Source organism: Alligator mississippiensis, chromosome 10, assembly GCF_030867095.1.
Source record: "Alligator mississippiensis isolate rAllMis1 chromosome 10, rAllMis1, whole genome shotgun sequence".
NCBI classification, from domain to species: Eukaryota; Metazoa; Chordata; order Crocodylia; family Alligatoridae; genus Alligator; species Alligator mississippiensis.
Window position 1 is genome coordinate 6,396,897 of NC_081833.1, and position 19,852 is coordinate 6,416,748.

Here is a 19,852-nt window from a genome sequence, read left to right on the forward strand (position 1 = left end):
GCACAAGCAACGGGACTGACTTCCATTCACTTCCATGGGAGCGGGATGTGGCAGAGGCACTTGCTGGCCCCTCTTTCTCAGGGCCAGTCACTTCCACGTGCCCTCCAGCCTGCCTGGAGGGGTCGAGCAGCATCGCCCCCATGTTTCAGGCGGACCAAACCCCGAGAGCCAAACCTGGAGCGCGGGTGCTCCTGGCTCCCAGGCCTGGGCTCAGACCGCTGCTCTGTCTCTCTCCCAGCTCCGCTCATCTCCCGCCTCCTAGCTGCTGGAGGCGGCCCATAGTTTTAGGGTTTACAGCTCGCTCTGTTTATTTTAGCTGTTATTTCGCTGCTCTTTTCAGCCTATAAATTTCAAGGTCATCCTGTGTTCACCCTTGGATGAATAAACAAGTGTGGCCAGGCCATGTGAGGGGAATAAATCCATCTCTTGCGTTGGGATCCCATCCCCCTTCCCCTGCCCCAACCCTCTCCTGCATCGCTGCGCTCTCCCTGCCCTGTCCTCCTCCTCCAGGATACGCTGGGTAGGAGGAGGGAGAGGCAAGCTGCCGTCCCCTCCCTGCGCCGCGCTGGATTCACCCCAGTGGTCTGACTCAGGAGTGCTCTGAATAAATGCCCGGGAGGAAACCAGAAGAGGGGGAGCTAATCAGAGCCATTCTGTGTATAAATGCGCAGCATCTGCCAGCTGTGGTTTATAAAAAGCTAGATGCTCCACTGTTGTGGAAATTCAAAGGGATGCAGCACCCAAGAGGGACGCGAGCTGCGACGGCCGTGCGAACCTGCTGACGCACGGAGCCACGGGACAAGGGGATCCAGCGCCGGGGGCCAGCGTGTAAACTGAGGCCTAGCCGTGCAAGGGACTAGTGACCCGGGCGCCTCCACTTCTGGGCTGTGCAATGGAGAGACCTTAAAGGCACGCGGTTTTCAGGAGGGGCCCAGCTCACGTCCTGAGAAACTGGGCCTGGGGAGGGGGAGGATGCAAACAGCGGGTCCCTTCCGAAAGTGCTGCCCTCTGGTTTGACTCGAACCAAAACCAAAAACGCCCTGCACACGTCTCCCAGCAAAGAAAAAAAAAACCAGGATCTCTTTCTTTCTGTGTGGACCTGGCTTGCAGACGCGGCAGTGCTGCCAGCATCACGCCCACTCGGCTCTCCGGGGCCGCAGCGCGCGCACCGGGCTTCCAGCGAGCGGTGCTGCCAATTCCTGTTACGCACGGACCTCGCCAAGCAGGTAATGAGTCAAAGCCCCAGGCCCGAGCGTGGCCCCGTAACCAATCGGTGCAGCACCGGAGGCGGGGGCGTGCCCCAGGAGGGGGGTCTCCCTGCGTCTGTGTGACTAAGGGCTTGGGACGCGGCCCAGCCGCAGCGCCTCCCGCTGCACCGGGAGTGGCTTCACGCAAGACGGGCCCCGATCCTGGCAGCTTTGCCAGCGTTCGGGATCGCTTCCCTGTGCGAGCGACCTCCCTGGATACGGTGCTACGCGGCTATTTTCTGAAATGCAAAGCACCCTCTGGCTCCCATCAACAAGCAGGCCCCAGGCCAGCCCCTCATCTGGTGTGAAGCAGCGAGTTACGCCGGTTCGAGCCAGTTTACGCCAGCTGAGGGGTTGGCCCTGCAGCCCTGACAACTTTTAGAGCCGAACTTTAGGCACAGCCTTGCCGAGGCGCTGTGCAGCTGAATCCCCTGGGGTTTGTGACGCACTTGGAGAGGCTCCCATTTAAGAAGCCAATTATAAGGAACATCGTTACAATGGACGTGAACGGCAGAAGCTGCGACCGACCACCTGATATTAATCCTCCCGTGTGCAGCTTTGCTGGCTGGGAAAGCAGCAGGAATCACTTTGCCGGGGCCACCCGGCGCCCCTTGCACACAAACAGATGTTTGCCTCCGACCTGCATGCGTGCGGACGCAGCACTATGCCTCCACAATGCTAACCCATACATTTTTGACTCTGGGTTTCCCAAGCTCAATGTTGGCAGCCCAGCCCCACAGGAGAGAGAGAGAGAGAGAGAGAGAGAGAGACCATAGGGATCTGCTGCCTGACACGTGAAACGAGATTAGAGAGTGGCCCTGAACTACGCACACGTGACGTGGGATGGCCCCAGGTGCACGGGATGGGCTCACCTGGGAACAACCCAGATTGCTCAACCACGTGCACTCCCATGTGCAGAGAGAGGTGTTTAGTCCGGTCAATCTGAATTCAAGGAATTGGTTAGTCTCTAAGGCGCAACTCTACCCTGCCTTCTGCTCATCCATGTGTTGTGGCAAGTAAGATCCACTTCATCCAAGTTGAGCCTTAGCTAGTGATGCAGGGTCCTGCAGTTACGGGACTGGTGATGGGGCTCCCTGTAGATCTGCAGTGGAGCGGAAGAAAGTGCCCTGTAGCGCGGGATCGGCTCGAGTGCTGGAAGTGTGCCGCGCTGCTGATTCGCTTCACTTTGGCTGCAACATTGTGCTAGCGAAACCCATGCAGCCTCACACAGCCATTTACATGCGGGGTGACCGCCGCATGAACTTTAGCCCTGGCATTGCTCGCGGCCTCCTCCCCCACCTCCCGTCCATGAAGGCAATTATCTTTATTTTTAACGCTGAAGAGTTAAAGCTGTGATTATGGGAGCCCTGGCCTGGCACTCCCCAGCACAACCTGCCGGAAGATGGAGGGAAGCCAGCGCAGCTGTCCCTGAGCATCACTTCCCAGCCTGGCCTGCAAACCTTCCTCCCCCACCACCTGAGGCGAAACAGCCCATTTCCAGGGACTCAAGGCACTTGCAAGTGGGGCAGAGAGCAAGGGAGAGAGAAAACAGCTCCCCACGTCCAAGCCTGGGACCCGGCCCAAGGTGTTCACACACGCGGGCACCTTGTACCTATATAAGATAAACAGGTGCTTCATCAGTCTGCAGTCGCGGCGTGACGGCAGATCGACACAGGAATGTTAAGCTAGGATAAGGCTCTCTGGGTAAAGGTGATATCTTTTATTAGACCAGCTAAAGTTGGAAAAGTTGTTCTTTGCAAGCTTTTGGGCACAAATGTCTTTCTTCAGGCGTAGGGAAAGTCTTTCCTTATGCCTGAAGAAGGGCGTTTGTGCCCAAAAGTGCGCAAAGAACAATTTTCCAACTACCTAGTTGGTCTAATAAAAGATACCACATCTACCCAACGAGCCTTGTCTGCCTATGTCCTTAGACCAACACCTTAAAGCGGGGATAAGTGAAGGTGTCAACCTAAAGTGCTGTGGTTACAGCGCGATAACCAGCACGTGGGCGCTCTTGTCCCGGGATAGGGGTGCTGTTGTCTGCTTTAAAGTCTTCTTGGAAGGGGCCCAGGCTGTTTTTAGGGTTTGTCTACCATGCAGTCACTGCTGGGACCACAGCTCGGGCAGACATGCAGGAGGTGGCTTTAAATCAGATAGCCAGGCGGCTGGGAGGTGCCCGAGAAGCATCCTCAGCCCCACGGTGCCCTAGCCATGCTGCCAGCCTGCCCCAGCTGGCTGGTTGGCAACTACGGGAAACCTCTCCTGCGGAGCGGAGCCCAAACACCCTGCAGCAGTCCCGTCCTCCCCACCAGCATGGTGCGGCGGCGAGGAGAGGCACCAGGTGCAGGGGGAAGCCTGTTTAATGTTTAACGTCCCTGAGCGCTGGTATTTGTTTGACAAGGCAGATATGTGCTGACTCTGCGGGGAGCCTGACTTGGAGCTGCTTGCAGAAGGGTGAAGCCCTTTTGCTGCTGCTGCTCGAAGCCTGGTTAACGTTTAACTGGAGGCAGCATTCCCGCTGCCTTCACCCTTTCTTGCAGGGGGGTTTATTCGGTCTGGGAAGAGCCCAAGGGCTGGCCTCCTTTTGCTGCCTGGAGGAGGGATCATACACTGAAACAAGCCTTCGCCTCCCGAGAGCGGGGCCGGCCCTGGCGCAGCTGAGCGCAGCAGCCAAGGTCTTGCCAGGACTTGCTCCCAGCCCCACGTATTAGGAGGCTCCTGGTAGACTTGAGTTATTCCCACAGGAAGCGCAAACAGAATTAAGGATGCTATTATGCTAATTGTGCTCGCAAATGCTCGCTAATGACCTCGCTGCGCTGAAGTCTGAAGTGCCTGCCCGGCTCTCGCGGGAGCGCTCCGGGGACGGGCTTACGAGGGCAGGGTCGTTGGGCGTAACCCAGCGCCTTCCCATTTTTTGCACTGGCTGTGATGAGCTCTCTGGGCCGGCTTCCTGGCCCTGAAGTGCGTGCTTCCCTCTCAGCCAGCTCCGGCTGCCAAACTGCTTTCCACTCCCCCACAAACCAGTTTGAGGCAGGGAACTGGGACACCTGCCTTTCCTCCCTCAAACTGGCTCAGTGCCTGGGTGGGGAGCGAAGGCTCTCCCAGTCCCAAAGCCGCACCCAGCTCCCCAAACAAGGGTGGAGGGAGGGATGCTTCCCACTCACCTCACAGCCCCGACCGCTGCTAGGGGAGGCAGAGCCGGTGCTCATGAAATCACTGCATGGGGAGGACAGGATCTGCTGGCTGGTGGGGAGGGCAGAAGGGGACACGGTGTAGCCTGCTTGGTCCCCAGGACCCCGATGCTAATTCTAACTCCCCTGCAGGGTTTGCTCTCCGGAGGACCAGGATGCCGCGGCAGGGAGACATGCCTTTGTGCTCCCAACCTCGTGACGGAAATCCAAGAGATGCATCCAAAACCACACGTGGCTGCGAGCTGCACTTTGTGGTGTCCGGTGACTTGTTCTACTCCCCTAGGAGCTGGCATGGAGTTACCCCCTGGATACTTAACGTCTGTATGTTTGAATCACCTCTCGGGTGACTTTCCCAGATGAGGTATAGCTCACGCCCCAGCCTGCACTAACTAAGACCCTGAACCAACCTCGTTCCTGCAAGTGGTTGGTTGCCATTTAATGAGAGTGTGCTCACCAACATGGATCCGGCTGGCACGTGTTGAAATGGAGTCTGTGCAATGACCCATAAATCAGACCTCTCTAAGACAGCTGTCCTCATCAGATCAATAAAGCACGGTGCCATTTCCCAATCAAGGACCATGGCATTCACCCAAACCGTGCCCATTGATCTTGGGTCTGTCAGCAGCAGGCAAGGTCTCCTCCACGCCACCACCCCTTGGTAGGCCATTGCCAACACAGGAGTCAAAGAGACAAGGCGTTCACCTACATTACACAAGAGCCGGTTCCATAAGAACAGCTGTAATAGCAGAGATGGAAGAGACTGACTGGGTCAGTGAATTCACCCACTGATACACAGCTCTACCATTTACCTATGCTTAAAATTTCATCTCCATTTTTATCATTTATTTTATAATAATACATTCTGCTTCTAGAGCACGTTTTGCACCAGGGTCCCCAACTGCTTCCAAGCCATTAGTTCATGAAGATGTTTGGTATCACTGTAAGGGAGGCAATGATGTTTTTATCACATCGCAGACGGGGAAAAAGAAACACGGAGAAGTGTGCTCAGGGTCGGCCAGGCTGGGAACAGAACCCAGGAGTCCCTAACCCCTGCTCTGGACTTTACAGCGTAGTTTCCTTCCCCCTCACTCATCCCAAGCCATAGCATGCTCCAGGAAAGGTCTCGTGAGTCCCAGCAGGACAGGACCTCCTCTGCCTGAGTGAGAGGGCAGAATCAGACCTCTTATTTTAAAAACCAAGAGCAGACAGTGGCTACGTGGAAGCTGATCAGCCCCAAGTGAACCGGCCTCATCTCCTGCCTCCAGCAGGGCCAGTAACAGATACTTCCTAAGACAGGTCTCAGCGATCATGCGTTTCTGATCCTGGCGCACAAGGGTACAAAGAAGAGCCTCTCTTCCCTGGGCATGGCTGCCAATACCCACCCCCACCCCGAACCTCAGGCCTGGCCTCCCCGCTACGAGACGAGCAGACCATGCAACCTCCGGGGCTCTGTGCGGTGACCCATTGCCTTTGTCAAGCCATGCTGTCACTCCCGCCGCCCCAGCATCCTCTCTCACCTGTTCTTGTCCACGGTATCCTGCTCGTCCATCTCGTCCGCGCTGCAGGTGGCACTCGAGTCGCTGTCCGGATTGATCCCGGAGGCTTTACCCGTTTTGTGGCTCTCCTTCTTCTCGGCCTTGGGGGTCCCCTCTGCTCCTGCAGTGCCCCCATTGCTGCTGCTACCCTCTGGTTTCTTGTCCTCCCCCTTGTCTTTCTCCTGACAGTCCTCGCTCTCCTCCTTTTTGATCTCGCTCTTGCAGGGCTCCTCACTTGGCTTCTCCTCCGGCTCCTCTGTTTTCACCACGTCCACCACCAGTTCCTCCTGTGGCTTCTCCTCATTGCTGGCCTGCTCAGTGACTGTTTCCAGGGGCTGAGGGGTGCTGGCAGCCGCAGGAACGGCATCTGCAGTGGCAGCGGTGGTGGCAGGAGCCTCCTCCATCTTGATGGCTGGTTCCGTGCTGGAGTCGCTCCCGGGCCCGGGTGCCGGCTTTGGCCCGTTCTCACCACTCTCCTTGGCTTCGGGCCTTGGCGAGGGAATGCTCTCGGTATCCGAGCTGTTGTTTACTGCAGCTGAAAGGAAACCAAAGTGAGACTCTCAGCATCTACAGCCCTTGTTATTACAGTAGATGACGGCGGAAAAATGAAGGAATCTACTTCCCCGAGATGGCAAACGTTTCCAGCCGCCTCGATGAGGCCAGACTCTCTTCCCAATTACAGAGGAGTCATCTTAGCAGCTCTGGGAGGCATGCTGCAGTGCATGGACAGCAGGAATTGAGCCCGAAGCAAGGGGCACTTGCTCAAAGCACATCACGGGTCACTTCCCCCGTCCCACTGCCCCAGCCAGGCTTTTTGCCGCAGGCTTGGTATGGGAACTCTGGTGCCCAGAAAGACAGGACCATATGGTGAAGGAAACAAGGCAAAACTGTTGAATCTCCCAACTCCCAAAGGCTGAAGTGATGTGTTCAACTAAGAACCAGCAACTCCAGGCCATCTCCTCTAAGCACACCCGTCTTAAATTTCAGTCGGAACAAACTTCTGCTCTTCAGACGTCCCCCTCCTATCCTAGCACGGCTGTGTTGTGCATGGGCCTTTCCCCCCAGTTGAGCCCATATACTTATGGAGAAAATGAAGAACCTTTTAATATTCCCCCGCTTCCACTGTATCTGACACAGACTACCTTCTTCTCCCGGCTGGGAGAGGGAATTGTCCCCTATCTACAATTTCCACCTGCCTGGAGGTTGGAGGATGTCCTGTAGACCTCAAGAAGTTTTTTTTGGACTGAGCAAAGCACTAGCAGGGGTTCCTGCACAGCCCGGGCCTAATCCTGAACAGGGAGCAGTTCTGCTCTCTTCTCTGCTGGGACACAGTTCATACTGTAGGCGGGATGCCACACATCAAACATGGATGCTCGGCTTAAAACCAGGGGACTGAATCACGATTCCAGGAACTCGGACCCTGGGTTTCAAAACAACCAGGTGGGAACAATCTGTTTGCCATGAGATCCAGCAGAATAATTAAAAACTCTTGCCTGACCTTCTCCCCCACCCCCCCTTGTTATCCAACCCCATCCAGCCTTTTTCGGGAAATCTCAGCCACTTCAACTCTCCAAGACCCGGTGCAAGAGTCCAGCCTCCCTGCTCGCAGCCCCGTGCTGTCGTTGTGGGTGCTGACAGCCTCCACCGCGCCCCAGCTAGGAAGGGCTCCACGGCAGCAGCCCTGGCCTTTCAAACTGTTCTGTTTTGCTTCCTACGAGCCAGCCAGAAAAGAAATTTCCCACCATGTCAGGACAGGACCTGAGGAACCCCAGATTGTCCACTGAAAACAGCTTCATCCCAGGCTGAGACTGTATGGCTCTAGGTGCCAAGAGGGCAACAGAGTGGGCAAGGAGGTGTTTCGGAAAGGCACGTGTGCAGGAAGCAGGTTATTTCTTTGGGTGTGAAGTGGGAATAGTGAAAGCAAGCTGCAGACCTCAGTGGGGTGGCCTGCACTCCTCCTTGGGGCTACTGAAACAACACTAGCAAGAGCTGAGGACCCTCACAACTCGCTCAAAACACTGCAGAGAGTGAGGCTCAAGATGCTCCAGGTTAAGGGCCACCCTCTTTCTCTGGGTATATTGGAGCGGAGGTGAACGGTGCCTCTTGACACCCAGGTCTAGTATGCACCACCTTGAGCTTTCAGGTCATATCAATAATGGGCAGACCTGTAGATCTGAAGTATCCAGAGCTCACGTATTCCACTTCCTCGGCCAAAGAACGCCCCAAACCCAACAGGAATTTCAGGCTGTCCCAACATTTATTTACTTGCAATAAATCAATGGAAGGCAGTCACTCGAGGATGACAGGCACGGACTTCGCAGCCGTTAGGCAGGATGGAAATCCACAGTGTATCTGGCCAGAACCTCGCCCCGAGTGCATCCACTTCCATTATTAATGTGAAACAGTCTGCAGCTCTGATGAGACGGATAGCTTGCCTCTGGTTCAACTGAGTCTTTGGTTTGCACGCATTTGCCCCCACCCTTGTGAACCTGCAGAGGACCGGGGCTGAGCGAGTGCAGCCGAACTACCCAGGAGTTGTGTCCCGGATGGCGGCGTGAGCGGTGTCATTATGCAGCCTGCCTTTGGTATGAGAGCCCCGCTCGCTGAAGCGCGAGGTGATCTGCACGTACTTTTCGTGCTCGCGCACCAGGAAGTTTGGACGCAGGCAATTAATCACGCGAGGAAACCATCCAAAGCCCTTCCCCTCCCCCTTCACCTGCTGCACCCCAGCCTTGGCTGGTGCTACGCCAACCGCATCCCCAAATCTCACAGGAGACCACGGCAAACTGCTCAGGCATAACGCCACTCCGACATTTCTGCTCCTGTGACATTTCATCCACCTCTGCTCGTAAGTTTATTCAGCTCGATAGCCTACTTCGGAAACCGAGTTCTCTCCGCCCAACAGGATGAATAAGAGATGAGAGCTGAAGCTCTAATAACACAAAGCTTCTAAGTGTGTCAAGAGATCTGTCTTTAAATCTTAAAATACATTGTTTCCTCTGAACTGCTCTCACAAAGACCGATAACTACATCTTACATTGTGTCTGTGAGTCACATATCACCTAGCACAGAAGATTTACCTGAAATCTGCCTCGTAATGAGTCACTTCCAACAATGACTTGAAAAGATTTGCAATTTCAAGTCCCATTAGCCCGGACTCCAAGGCCAGGACTCAGCAGGGTGCTCACGCTGCTGGTTAAGTTATTAAATTACTTCGACAAAAAGTCAAACGGGGCTATTGTTGTAAATTATATACATTTCCCCAAACTCGCGGTTGCAGCTTCAGAGCGATAAATAGCTAAAATTGCCCCTTACGTTTTGTTTCCCTTCTTTTGTGTGAGTGGGAGAGTAAGAGCTGCCTAAGCAAAGATATTCTATAAAAAAAATTTAAAAAATAAATAAAAAAGCAGAGGTGGGCTGCCCCATGGCTACGGATTTTGTTGCTGCCGTGGAGAATCACCTACCAGTGGACAGACCCCAGGGCATGTGTTGTCTGAATCAGGAGAGTCATTAAAGCAATGAGAAAATGAAGGGGGTGGTTCATTGCTCCATTGGCAACCCTGTGGCTTCAGGCACGGCGGGCCTGATTCAGCAAAATGCTTGGCTTCGGTGTCATTTTTGTGCCGTGCTCAAGCAAGGTGCTGAAATGCAGCTCGGTGAATCAGGGCCTTGCTTTTTAGGGTGCTTCTCAGCTACCTTCCCAGGCAGCGGGCAGGAGCGAGCGACTCCATCTGCAGTCCTGCACTGTGACGCCTCCCCCCACTGCCTCTGCGCAGTGCCAGCTATCTAACCCTGACGTGTCCCTGGGCTTTGCCAAGATGCCTTGGGAACAGTCCTGCATATAAAATGACGAAACAAAAACTGGTTTACAAGACAGCAGAAGTGTGCCAGGCCTTGGGATAAGCAGTACGCCCTGGGAGCAGGGGGTTGGTCAGGAGGGCAGGCTCTTTGTTGTGGGGGGATAAACCTTAGAAAGCACGAGGTGATGCCCTGGACTAGACTAGAGGGGCCTAAAGGGGGAGGTGGAGGGTTCCCATGGTGTGTGGAAGATATGGGGAATTGTCCTGCAAGGGTACTGGTACCGGGAATGGTATGGACTGCGTGGAGCGGTAGTGATGGCATCAAGGGTGTGCCCGTGGGCACTGAGACTGCACTCAAGTGGGCTCTGAAAACACACCTCCCCTCTTGGCAAGATGTTTTCAGGACAAGGCACCAAAGGAAGCTTGCACTGCCTGTGCTCTTCCCTTTCCAGAGGCAGAAGTGCAGTTCCCACCATCGCCAGCCTGACCCCTATCAAAACAGTCCAGGCCACAACCCCTCTGGAGCCCAAGTGGTGCCCTGGATGCCAGCTGGACCATACTGGATACCAGTATGGAGCTCTCACCTCCCTATTACCCTTAAATCAACACTGCACCAGACAAAATTCAGAGCCGGACTGTAACCCCTAAGATGGTGAAAGCCTGAGGAGCTCAGGTCAGTGCACCTGGTGCTGCACAGAAGTGTCACCCTCTCATGGTCCCTGGGACCAGCACTGCTCGACCTGCCCAGCATGGTCCCCTGCCCACGAGGAGATGCTTGTGGGGGAAAAAAAATGGGCCAAACATAGCACTAAACAGCCAAGAGCCCAGGGGCACCCCAGGAATATCCAAGCTGATCCGTGCCACAGGAATGGTGGCCCTCAATGCCTCACCTTCTGCCTCCTCGGCCATCTCCTCCTCGTTGCCGCTTATCCCCGATACCTCCATCTCCTCGTCCTCCGCTGCAGGAGTGAAGGCTGCCTCTTCATTTTGCGCGGCGGGGGCTTTTTTCTTCTTCCTCTTGGCGTTGCGCTCTTTCTCCTGGTGGGAAGAAAGCACACGAGGGTCAAAGGCGAGAAGCGCCTGCTGGCACTGGGCCTGGAGGACAAAGCCGGTGGCAGCCTCATGGTTCAACGCAATGCAAGTTCTGACGATAGAGAGAGACGACGGTTTAGGGAACCACTTTGTACTGCCAAGGAAGCTACGAGGTGACCTGGTCCACTCAGACCTTTCCTGCCTCCTACTCCCCTCATTGCCTCTGGTTGCTCCTGTTTGGATTAAAAGCATGTCAGGGCAGGGAACGTGCCCTCACACCTGCCTGTGAGAAGCAGCAGGCAGAGGTAGCAGCAGCAGCAATGTCAGCTCTCCCCCTGGTTTTGATATCTAAGGAGCCTGGGAATCCCTGAAGCCTGAGTTGCTAATGGGGGACAACTCACACAATGGCACCAACCTTAGCCCCAACCTGGCTGGCTCTACAACAAAACCTTGAGAGCGAGGTGACGTCTCACATATGCACAAGTCTGGTTCTGCTGTCCTTACAGCAAGGATCAGCTCACTTCTCAAGAAGTCACCGCCAACAGCAGTCAAACCCCATCCAAGTTTATTGCGTGCACATGGTACCGCTCCAAAGAGCTTCACCGGGGTGCGCTAGCGGAGTGCACACCAGCCTGGACCGGCAGCGCTGCCCACGAGGCTCCCGGCAAACAGGCAATTCTTCCATGATGCTGCGTTCTAAGAATAGGAGAGCGCTGCCCGAAGTCGGGTGATAAGATAAAACGCTTTCCTTTCAGGGCCTATTCAGGGTCTCTGTTTTCAGGCGACAGAATTTTGATCCTGCTAATATTAGCATTTCGGGGCTGGAAATACAATGGGGTGCTGGACCTCAGAATACTGCATGCTCAGACAAGTCATCTTGACAAAGAAAATTAAGTTTGTGATCTACTGGATTGCATTAGGAGGGCTCACAGGAAGTTATGGCTGGTATCTGGCCCCCGGAGTGTCCAAGACACCATCCAACAGCCTCATTTTTACAGCGGCTCAGCCCCAACAACTCCCAGTGAAGTTTGCAGGGGCTGTGGGTGCCCAGGAAATATCATTGCTCTCTTAAGACACCCGAGTCGGTGGATACCTCTGATAGATCTCATAGACATTAGGGCTGGAAGGGACCTCGCGAGATCATCGAGTGCAGTCCCTTGCCCAATGGGCAGGAAGTCAGCTGGGGTCAAATGATCCCAGGAAGATCGGCATCCAAGTGTTTCTTGAAAGTGTCCAGAGTAGCTGCTTGCACCACTTAGGTGGCTGTCACATAGCCAACAAGCAGCACGGGGGCAAACAAAGTCCTGGGCTGCTCTGCCCATGCCCTTTCGCCTCTTTATTTCACCTTCTTACACAAACGTGATGGTCAAACTGACACACGCACGCTGCTCCTGGTCATACTATTTGGCTCAAACTAAGACCCTCTGCTCCCGTCTCCCAGGATCACTGTTAAAGAACGGCTGGTAGGAGCAGGCCCAGCGCCTTCTGCAAACAGTCATCCACCCTGGCAATTTTCAAAAACCGCTTTGACGCCCACCTTGCTGGGGTCATCTGGTCTCAGCAGTCTTTCCTGCCCCAAGTGCAGGGTGGGGCTGGATCTGTAAGGTCCCTTCTGGCTCTTAACAACTATGAAACCCCCACATCTCGCACGGCGTGTTTGTCTCGAGGGATGAGCAGATAAAACTTCAGCGGAAGTGCCAGCTCTGCCTTGGGATCTCCATGTTGGGAAGTGTAATGCTCCTCTTCCACCCTCCCCACCCCCATGCAAACATCTCCAGATACAGGGAGAGACCCAAACCACCCAGCTGCTCTTGCTTGGGAACACCGCTGGCTTTCAATCTATTTTTATCCTACTAGCCCGGAAAGGGAAAAGGCACTGGGGATGCTGCTGTCGGAGCACGGAGGCGCTGCAGATGGTGCCCAAGGGCCCTCTGCCCCTGGCTGTACTCCTCGGGCGATCTCTATTACAGCACACGCAGCGGTGTTTCATCAAGGCCACTATTCAACGGCTGCACGGTTTTTGTCTGGGGAAGCAGCTCACTGTTCGAGCTCCCGATAGTGCAACTGCAGTGACAAAGCTCCCTGGGTTACTATGGCAAAGCCTTCTCTGCCTCTTACTCATGCGTCTGTGACTCAGTCGAGCCGACAAACAGGCTCTGACACTGGGGAATTAGCTGGGAACCAGCCTCTGCCTCAACGCCTTACTTGGCTTTTATTACCGCTGAACAGCAAGCGGCAGCGCTCGGCACGTACCGACGTGGAGGTTGCTCGCAAAGTTGGGCAGCTGGTCAGGGCTCAGGGACTGTGTGGGAGAGGATAGCGCATAATGAGCGTGCGATATGCAATGGGAGCAACTGGAAATCCAGGAGGGCAGATCTAAGACACAGGGCCGCCGCTCAACAGCACTAACAAATGCTCTGATCTGGGACAGTCATACCAAGCCACGCACGTCCCCGCTCTGACCCTGTTCTCCTGTCACTCCAGAAAACTCGAGCCACCTGTTGTCACCTTTGGCTTTGCTTGCAAGCATTCTGGGACGGGGATTATGCTTTTGGCGCCTGCTCGTACAGCGCCTAACGCAGCGATGCTCAGGCCACGGCTCGTACGACACGAGCGGCTCTTTCAATCTATTATCTGCAGCTCTGCGCAGAAGGAAGTGCCCCAAGCCTTTTATTGTAAACAACTTATAGACACTCAGCAAACACTGCACACCTTTCCACCAAGTTATTTCTCTTTACGACTGAGCAAATATTAGCTAACGTATCACAGCTTTTTCCTTTTCAACCGGATCTTGTTTGCCACGATTCCTCTAGAAGTGTATACATTATGATCTCTCTGTGAATAACACGTGACTCTTAGGCCAGTAAGGACCAAATGCCTCTGACCTACAGCACAATACAGCCCTCACCCCTGACCAAGAATCCTACCCGCTACTACAGCGCAAACACATGAAAACAGTAACCGCATGCTATCGGTTTGCCCGGCAGAGCCAAGCGGGCAGGAGAGAAGCTTACACCAAGTTGTTTTAAAAGGGAAAATCGAGTTCCCCGTGGAATACAAGTGGCGGTACAGCAGCGCAGCCCGGCCTGGTACCAGTAGCTAAGGACACCCCAGGAAGGCAAAGGTCCCAGGTACATAAATGCCGATTACATGGTTTTCTAGCCCTCATCTTGCACGCTTAGTTTGGTACTTGCCAAAAACCGCGCACCTCAATGCTAACCGCGCAGCGTGTTCTGTCATCCTGGTGGGTATTATTCCTCCTCGGGGACGTGCAGACATAGCTTTGGCAGGATGTTGCTGCCTACGATGGGGCAGCCCCTTGCTGCAGGCTTACACCTTCAGCTACATGGAAAAAGGGATATAAAAGCATAGGACTAAAAGCCGACTCTCCACCCACCGCGCTCTGTAGCGCCGAGTGTGTCGTTCTACTGGTTAGAAAGGCCAGCCCAGACGTCTGGGGTTGCACGGGCAAGTTTCCAGCTAGCTCCATTAGGTTGTCTCCAAGTCTGGCAAGGCTTAGGAGTTCTCCTTCACCTCCTCTCCCCTACTTCCAAACCGCCTGGCGCTACCAAAGCCTGCCCCCTTCTTCCCAGTTCAATAACCCTGGCCGCACAGTGTATTTTTGAGGAGGAAATATATCTCCCACTGGGTGACATCTTTCTGGCTACCTGCCCCAAAGGGAAAGCAGTAGTCCAGACAAATTTGGCCTCTTCATGGGATCACCACCTGATACAGAAAGAACAGCCAAAACAGCTTTAAAAAAAGCCTGCTACTGATACAGAGCAGTCATTATATTTACCTACCCTCGGCAGCTGTCTCAGCCTTTCCTAACAGCGTGATGCAGGCGCTCCCGGTTTCATATGACGTGATGATATATATTCCAGGACTGGGGTCAGAACTGGGACTAACACCAACCTTAGCACAATGCAAAACCCCAGGACTCGTGCCAGGACCAGCACCGAGACCAACAGCCTGATCCTACTAAGCCCTACGGGAATCTCAGCAGTGACTTCAGTTGGCTTGGGAAGAAGTCCCACACATGAGCCAAGGGAAAGGCTTCCCAGAGGCCCTCGGCAGCAAGGCAGAACCACGACTGCCTCCAGCATGGAGGTATACTGGGGAGCTGCAGCCCGGGGCCCCGACCATAGCAACTGACACCCCAAGACAACCACGGCACTGGGAGCAGTCTCCTGCTAGGGGAGGGAGTCTAACTGCAGATGGCTGAAGAGGACCACAGAGAACACGTGGTGACAAAACGCCCTGTTCCCCTCAAGTGCTGTGGTTAACGAAAGGAGAAGTCAGCTTGCAGAAGGTCCAGACTACCTAAAGATGAAGCCAGAAGGGGGCCAGGCAAATCGCACGAAAACTGACCCAAAGAACGCAGAAGCGGTGGCAGAGAGAGGCTTAACCCTGGCCAGAGAGCACCGGCTCCTCCCGATTCCTCGTACCAGTAGGTCCGACTCATGGAGGTATGAATATGCAGCTCCACCCAGCAATGTCCAGGGACCGGGGATGAAAAAAGTGGGCCCTGCTTATCTGCTGCAGTATCAACCCACTCCTGCAACGAGGCAGCCCCTTCTGTCACAGGCCACCGCGAGCAAGACGTCTGGGGCCCTGCAAAGTGCCACTATGCTCCGTCCTCTAGAAGTGCAAGATGGTCTATGCTCTGACAGAGGCTGTCAGCGTGGCCTGAACACCCTCTACGTGACATCTCTCACTCTACAATTCTCCTTTCATTGACACAAGGGCAAGCCCAAATGTTGGAGCGCATGAGCCATCTGCACTGCAGAGAAGCAGGACAGCGTTGCCGCCAGGCCAAACAGCTCTCCCAGCAGTGGGGCAATGCCCTGGGGACAGCACCACCCAGCCCACTCTCTCTTCCTGAAGCTCCCTGTGCCTCTGCAAGTCGGGTGTGCGGCAGTAAACTGAGCACGCATGCTTGCCCATCCAAGCACCGGACCTGGAAACGACCCAAGGCACACGCCAAAGCCCCCAGTGGCATGCACAGAAGCAGCCTCTGACTGCAGAACCAGACACAAAGCTCCACGCAAGACTTTGCTATGGTTTTGGTCCCTGGGGTCGACTTTTAAGCTCTCCACTTGAGCAGGTCCCTCTCACTCAAACTGAAGTGCACCTGAAGCCAGTGAGTGAAACCTTCCAGAACTGTGCATTTCATACAGCTGCAATTCAAAACCACGCACCGGCGCTGGCTGAACCGAGCAATGGGCACAGGGGTTCATCAGTGCTGTGCGGAGGTTCAGCTGTAGGCTTAGCCGAGGGCTAAGAGCCTGGGCTGAGATCTACGTCTGAAACAAAATCCAGGGCACATCAGTGATGCAACCTCGCCTAGGAAAAAGGGCTGGCAGACAGAACGGGAGTTGCCTTTTAGAAATGATCAACCCTACTAATTGAGCTCATCCTCCTTAACCAACCTTCTAGCAAATCTGGGGACAAACAGAGTCACTCTGTTTCCCTGCACATTATCTGTATGGGAATCAGTAGTCGGTGCAGACATTGAGGGCATGAAAGAAGTCAGGCGCTTCATAGTGAAATCACCTGATGATATCTCTGCCTGATCACCCACTGCTTATCCTTGAAGGAGGTCAAGGTTGCCTTTGGCATGCCCAGACTCTACATAGGAAATGATTAGGAGCTCTGGTCCATTTATGAATATATTTAGGAATCAGAAGGAAAAGTCTACGGCAATTTTGTCTCAGTTGTTCTGTTAGTTTATGCAGCCTTCTGGCATCTGCTGTTGCCATAAAACAATAGAGCACAAAAAATAACAGCTGAGCAGTCATTGTTCTTACACAAAACCCAAATTCCACAACCGCGAATGCTCGAAAAAAATAGAAAGATGCTGATGATATAAATTGTGAACAATTAGAACGGAGGAGTCTAGCTACTACCTCGGAGAAGCGGATGCAGGGAAAATTGGGCTCTGCAGAAAAGTGCTCTTGCAGTATAATTTCTGTAACGTTAGGAAGCCGAGTAAATACAAATACGCAACTCTGATTCCATTACCGACTGAGCTGCAGGATCTTATTTCAGATTCTCCCCAGTAACGAACACGATATCTTTGTCAAATAATGTTCTGCTATTTGGGGGGCGGAGAGGGGGAGTGTCGCTCCATTCTCGGTAATTTTTTTTGTTGATTTGATATGGCTTTTCTGCCTTGTTTCTAAAACAATCGAGTGAGACGTGGAGAGCGCGAGTGTCTCGGTCCTTGGAGAATTAATAAGACGAATCACCAACGTCCTCTCTATTTCTCATTCCTATAGACAGACTAGGATATTAAATTCCTGGGTGAGTCATTCACTGTTTTCCTGTCTTTTTACTCTTGTTGCAATAGCTTGCTGGGGAGATTCCTGTGTTGAACGCTGCCCCTTGCATTTTCAAAGCACCCCTTGGGGCTTTAGCCATGTGAATTCTATTAGCTGGGAAGCTCGGGACCCAGGGTACTCTACCAATGAAGTAACACTTACAAGGCTTGGTAGTCCTGTCGCAGTGCACGGCATTGCTAGAATGCATTCCTGGTGCACCAGCTCATTCATTCCCTCGGCCTTTGGAGCGGGGAAGCATTAGTCTTTGCATTCTACCAGCGGGGAGACAAAGGTTAAGTGATTTGCCCATGGTCACAGGTGGGATCAGGAGGCCAGTGTCAGGGGCAGAGCCCCAGCTTGTTATCAGACTATGCTGGCCTCTGGATATGCCAACTGCTTGTTCTCTCTTCCTTCCAATATCCTAAAAAGCTCACGATGAACCCTCACCTTTAATCTTTTCCTGGTCCACTCACCATTCACATGTTTATACTTGGTGCTTGAGCTACCATGGGGTGTAGGCTAAGCAAAGGTTTCAACGGAAACATGCCGAATTACGAGGCCCTGCTCTTGTTTCCGGTGCTGGGGCGATAAATCAGGACAAACCTTAAGGCTTCACAGGATTTACACACTTGCAAACTGAGAGCACACTCTGGCCCAGTCCCTTGACACACTGCCATCGCATGCTTTGCCTTACCAAGAATCTCACTCCTGCCTGAAATCACATTATTCTGCCCCGCTCCCTGGTAAAATACCATGAGCCGAAGGACAAACGCTCTTGTTCCTTGTTCTAAACTATCACATGAAGCCTGGGCTCCATGGTTTTAATTGAGGCACATCCTACAAGGAGAGAAAAAGTAAAAAAGAAAAACTTCCCTCCCGAGTTGGGAACGCCAGGAACTCTGTTTGCCGGGAAATATCTGTGGCACTCCAAGTGGGCTGAGGCGGGATGCTTACCATTTTTAGTTTGTGCTGCTGTAGGATCTCGTCCAGGTTCTGTCTTTTCTTGTAGTTGAAGTAGAAGTTTTTGCACTGCGACACGGTCTTGGAGCCCACCATCCTGGCAATGGCAGACCAATTCCGCCCATGTTCAAGGAGACCTTCAGCCAGGAAGAGAAGAAAAACAAGAAAAGGGGGGAAATTAGGAGGTTTGAAACCAGATAAACTTGCACAAGGGCAGCATTGTTCATTCACCCAGGCCGGGCAACACCCCATGTGCAAACCCAATGCCGCGGCAACAATATGGCCACCAACATCTGTCTGGAAGGCTTCTGTGGCCAAGGGGATGGTGGAGAGCAGGCTGTTTTTCTTTCCAGGGGAAAGGCATCCGACCTACAGCCTTGGGGAACAAAGCATCCTGCAGCAGGGCTGCCCAACAACAGCCAGCTCCACAGCCTGCTGCTCTCCACCCCCCTGGGAGAGGGAGAGCAGGCCTTCACGGGGCACTGACACCGGAGAGATAACTGAGCCCGCAGCTCTCAGTTGGGCTGGGGGGCAAGCTGGAAGCACGTGCAGAGATGGACACGAGACGCGAGTGCAATGAGGAGGTGGCCGAGCGTTGGCCCAGGTGACTCGCATCACTGTGGGGAGGGCACCAGCAATGATAGTGGGCTCGCGAGCAAGAGAAAACGTTCAGGTGAGGCACTGTGCCAGGGGCTGATGACTCCATACAAGTGGAGCAGCCGGGGAAGCCTGGAGGGATGGAGCGCAGCCACCGAGTGGGCAAGTGGGAGCAGAGGATGGCAGCGGCTCATCCTCAGACTGCCAGGCCTCTCACCTTGCACGTGCTTTCCCTTGAGGCTGGGTGGTGCTCCTGCCTCGTGATGTGGAAAGAGAACCCAAAACGCAGAGCAAGGACCAAGTGGCTTCCCAAAGACCGACGGTGGAGTCACCCCGAGTCCCGCGTTCTTGCTTCACCTGTTGCCCTGCCGCCCCTTGGAGCGAGGCTCGTCGGGGTCCTAGCCCATCCACGTGGTGCACGGGCACAGCCCCTCCAGTGCAGAGGGACGTCCAGGCACAGAAGTGCAGGACGGAGACAGATGCTCCCGTCGTGAGCACGTGGCTGACGACACCATGGAGGGAAGACAGGGGGGCAAGGTGATGGATGCCCAAGGCGAGGGTGCAGGTTGGGCATAGTGTGGGGAGAGGGGACTGCAGGCCAAATGCAGCAAGGGCGGAAGAAATGCCACCTCCTCCATGACCCCAGAGAGTGGCCGAGCTCACCCCAGGAGCAGGAGCTTGGAGGAGAGGTGCCATGGGGCAATCAGCTCTCCAGCAACCCGTGGCCTTTACGCTCCTGAGCAGGGTGGCAGAGACCCGAGTCCCTGCTCTATCTCCCTGAACAAAGCAAGGCTGATACAGCTGAACAAATCAACACCTCCACACACAAACGCCCGTGTCCTTCCCATGTGCCAGACTGCCCTGTCTGGAGACATCCTTTGCCCCGTGCAGTCTCTCCTAGCAGCCGCCTCGGTATCTACCCCTTTAAGGCATGATCCTGCTCCACGCATGCCTGGTGCCTCGGCTCCATTGCCAGGCGGGGCTGGGGTTGCTATGCAGCTGCCATCAGGTTGCACGTCGAGCCAGGTAACTCCGCTCCAGCTGGCTCCATGCTGCACAGTCAGGTTGGGCCAGGATCAGCCCTTGCAGCGCTGACTCCGCTCCAACTTTCCCTTACTTCTTGCCTGCCATTGTCCGTGTTCTTCTGAACACGCCTGGCGTACGTGGCGG

At 54.3% G+C, this 19,852-nt stretch overlaps 1 protein-coding gene across 23 annotated transcripts in view; it reads right to left on the minus strand.

Annotated features, from left to right (window-relative positions):
• The window catches only part of NCOR2 (nuclear receptor corepressor 2), a 336,324-nt gene that overhangs the window by 60,131 nt on the left and 256,341 nt on the right, over nucleotides 1-19,852 (minus strand). For all 23 annotated transcript variants that reach the window (XM_019486693.2, XM_019486694.2, XM_019486692.2 and 20 more), the window contains 3 exons: nucleotides 18,080-18,222; nucleotides 10,661-10,808; nucleotides 5,953-6,505 (listed from right to left, as the gene is read on the minus strand). In XM_019486693.2, the coding sequence (XP_019342238.2) occupies nucleotides 5,953-6,505; nucleotides 10,661-10,808; nucleotides 18,080-18,222 (844 nt within the window). The remainder of the gene's footprint in view (nucleotides 1-5,952; nucleotides 6,506-10,660; nucleotides 10,809-18,079; nucleotides 18,223-19,852) is intronic.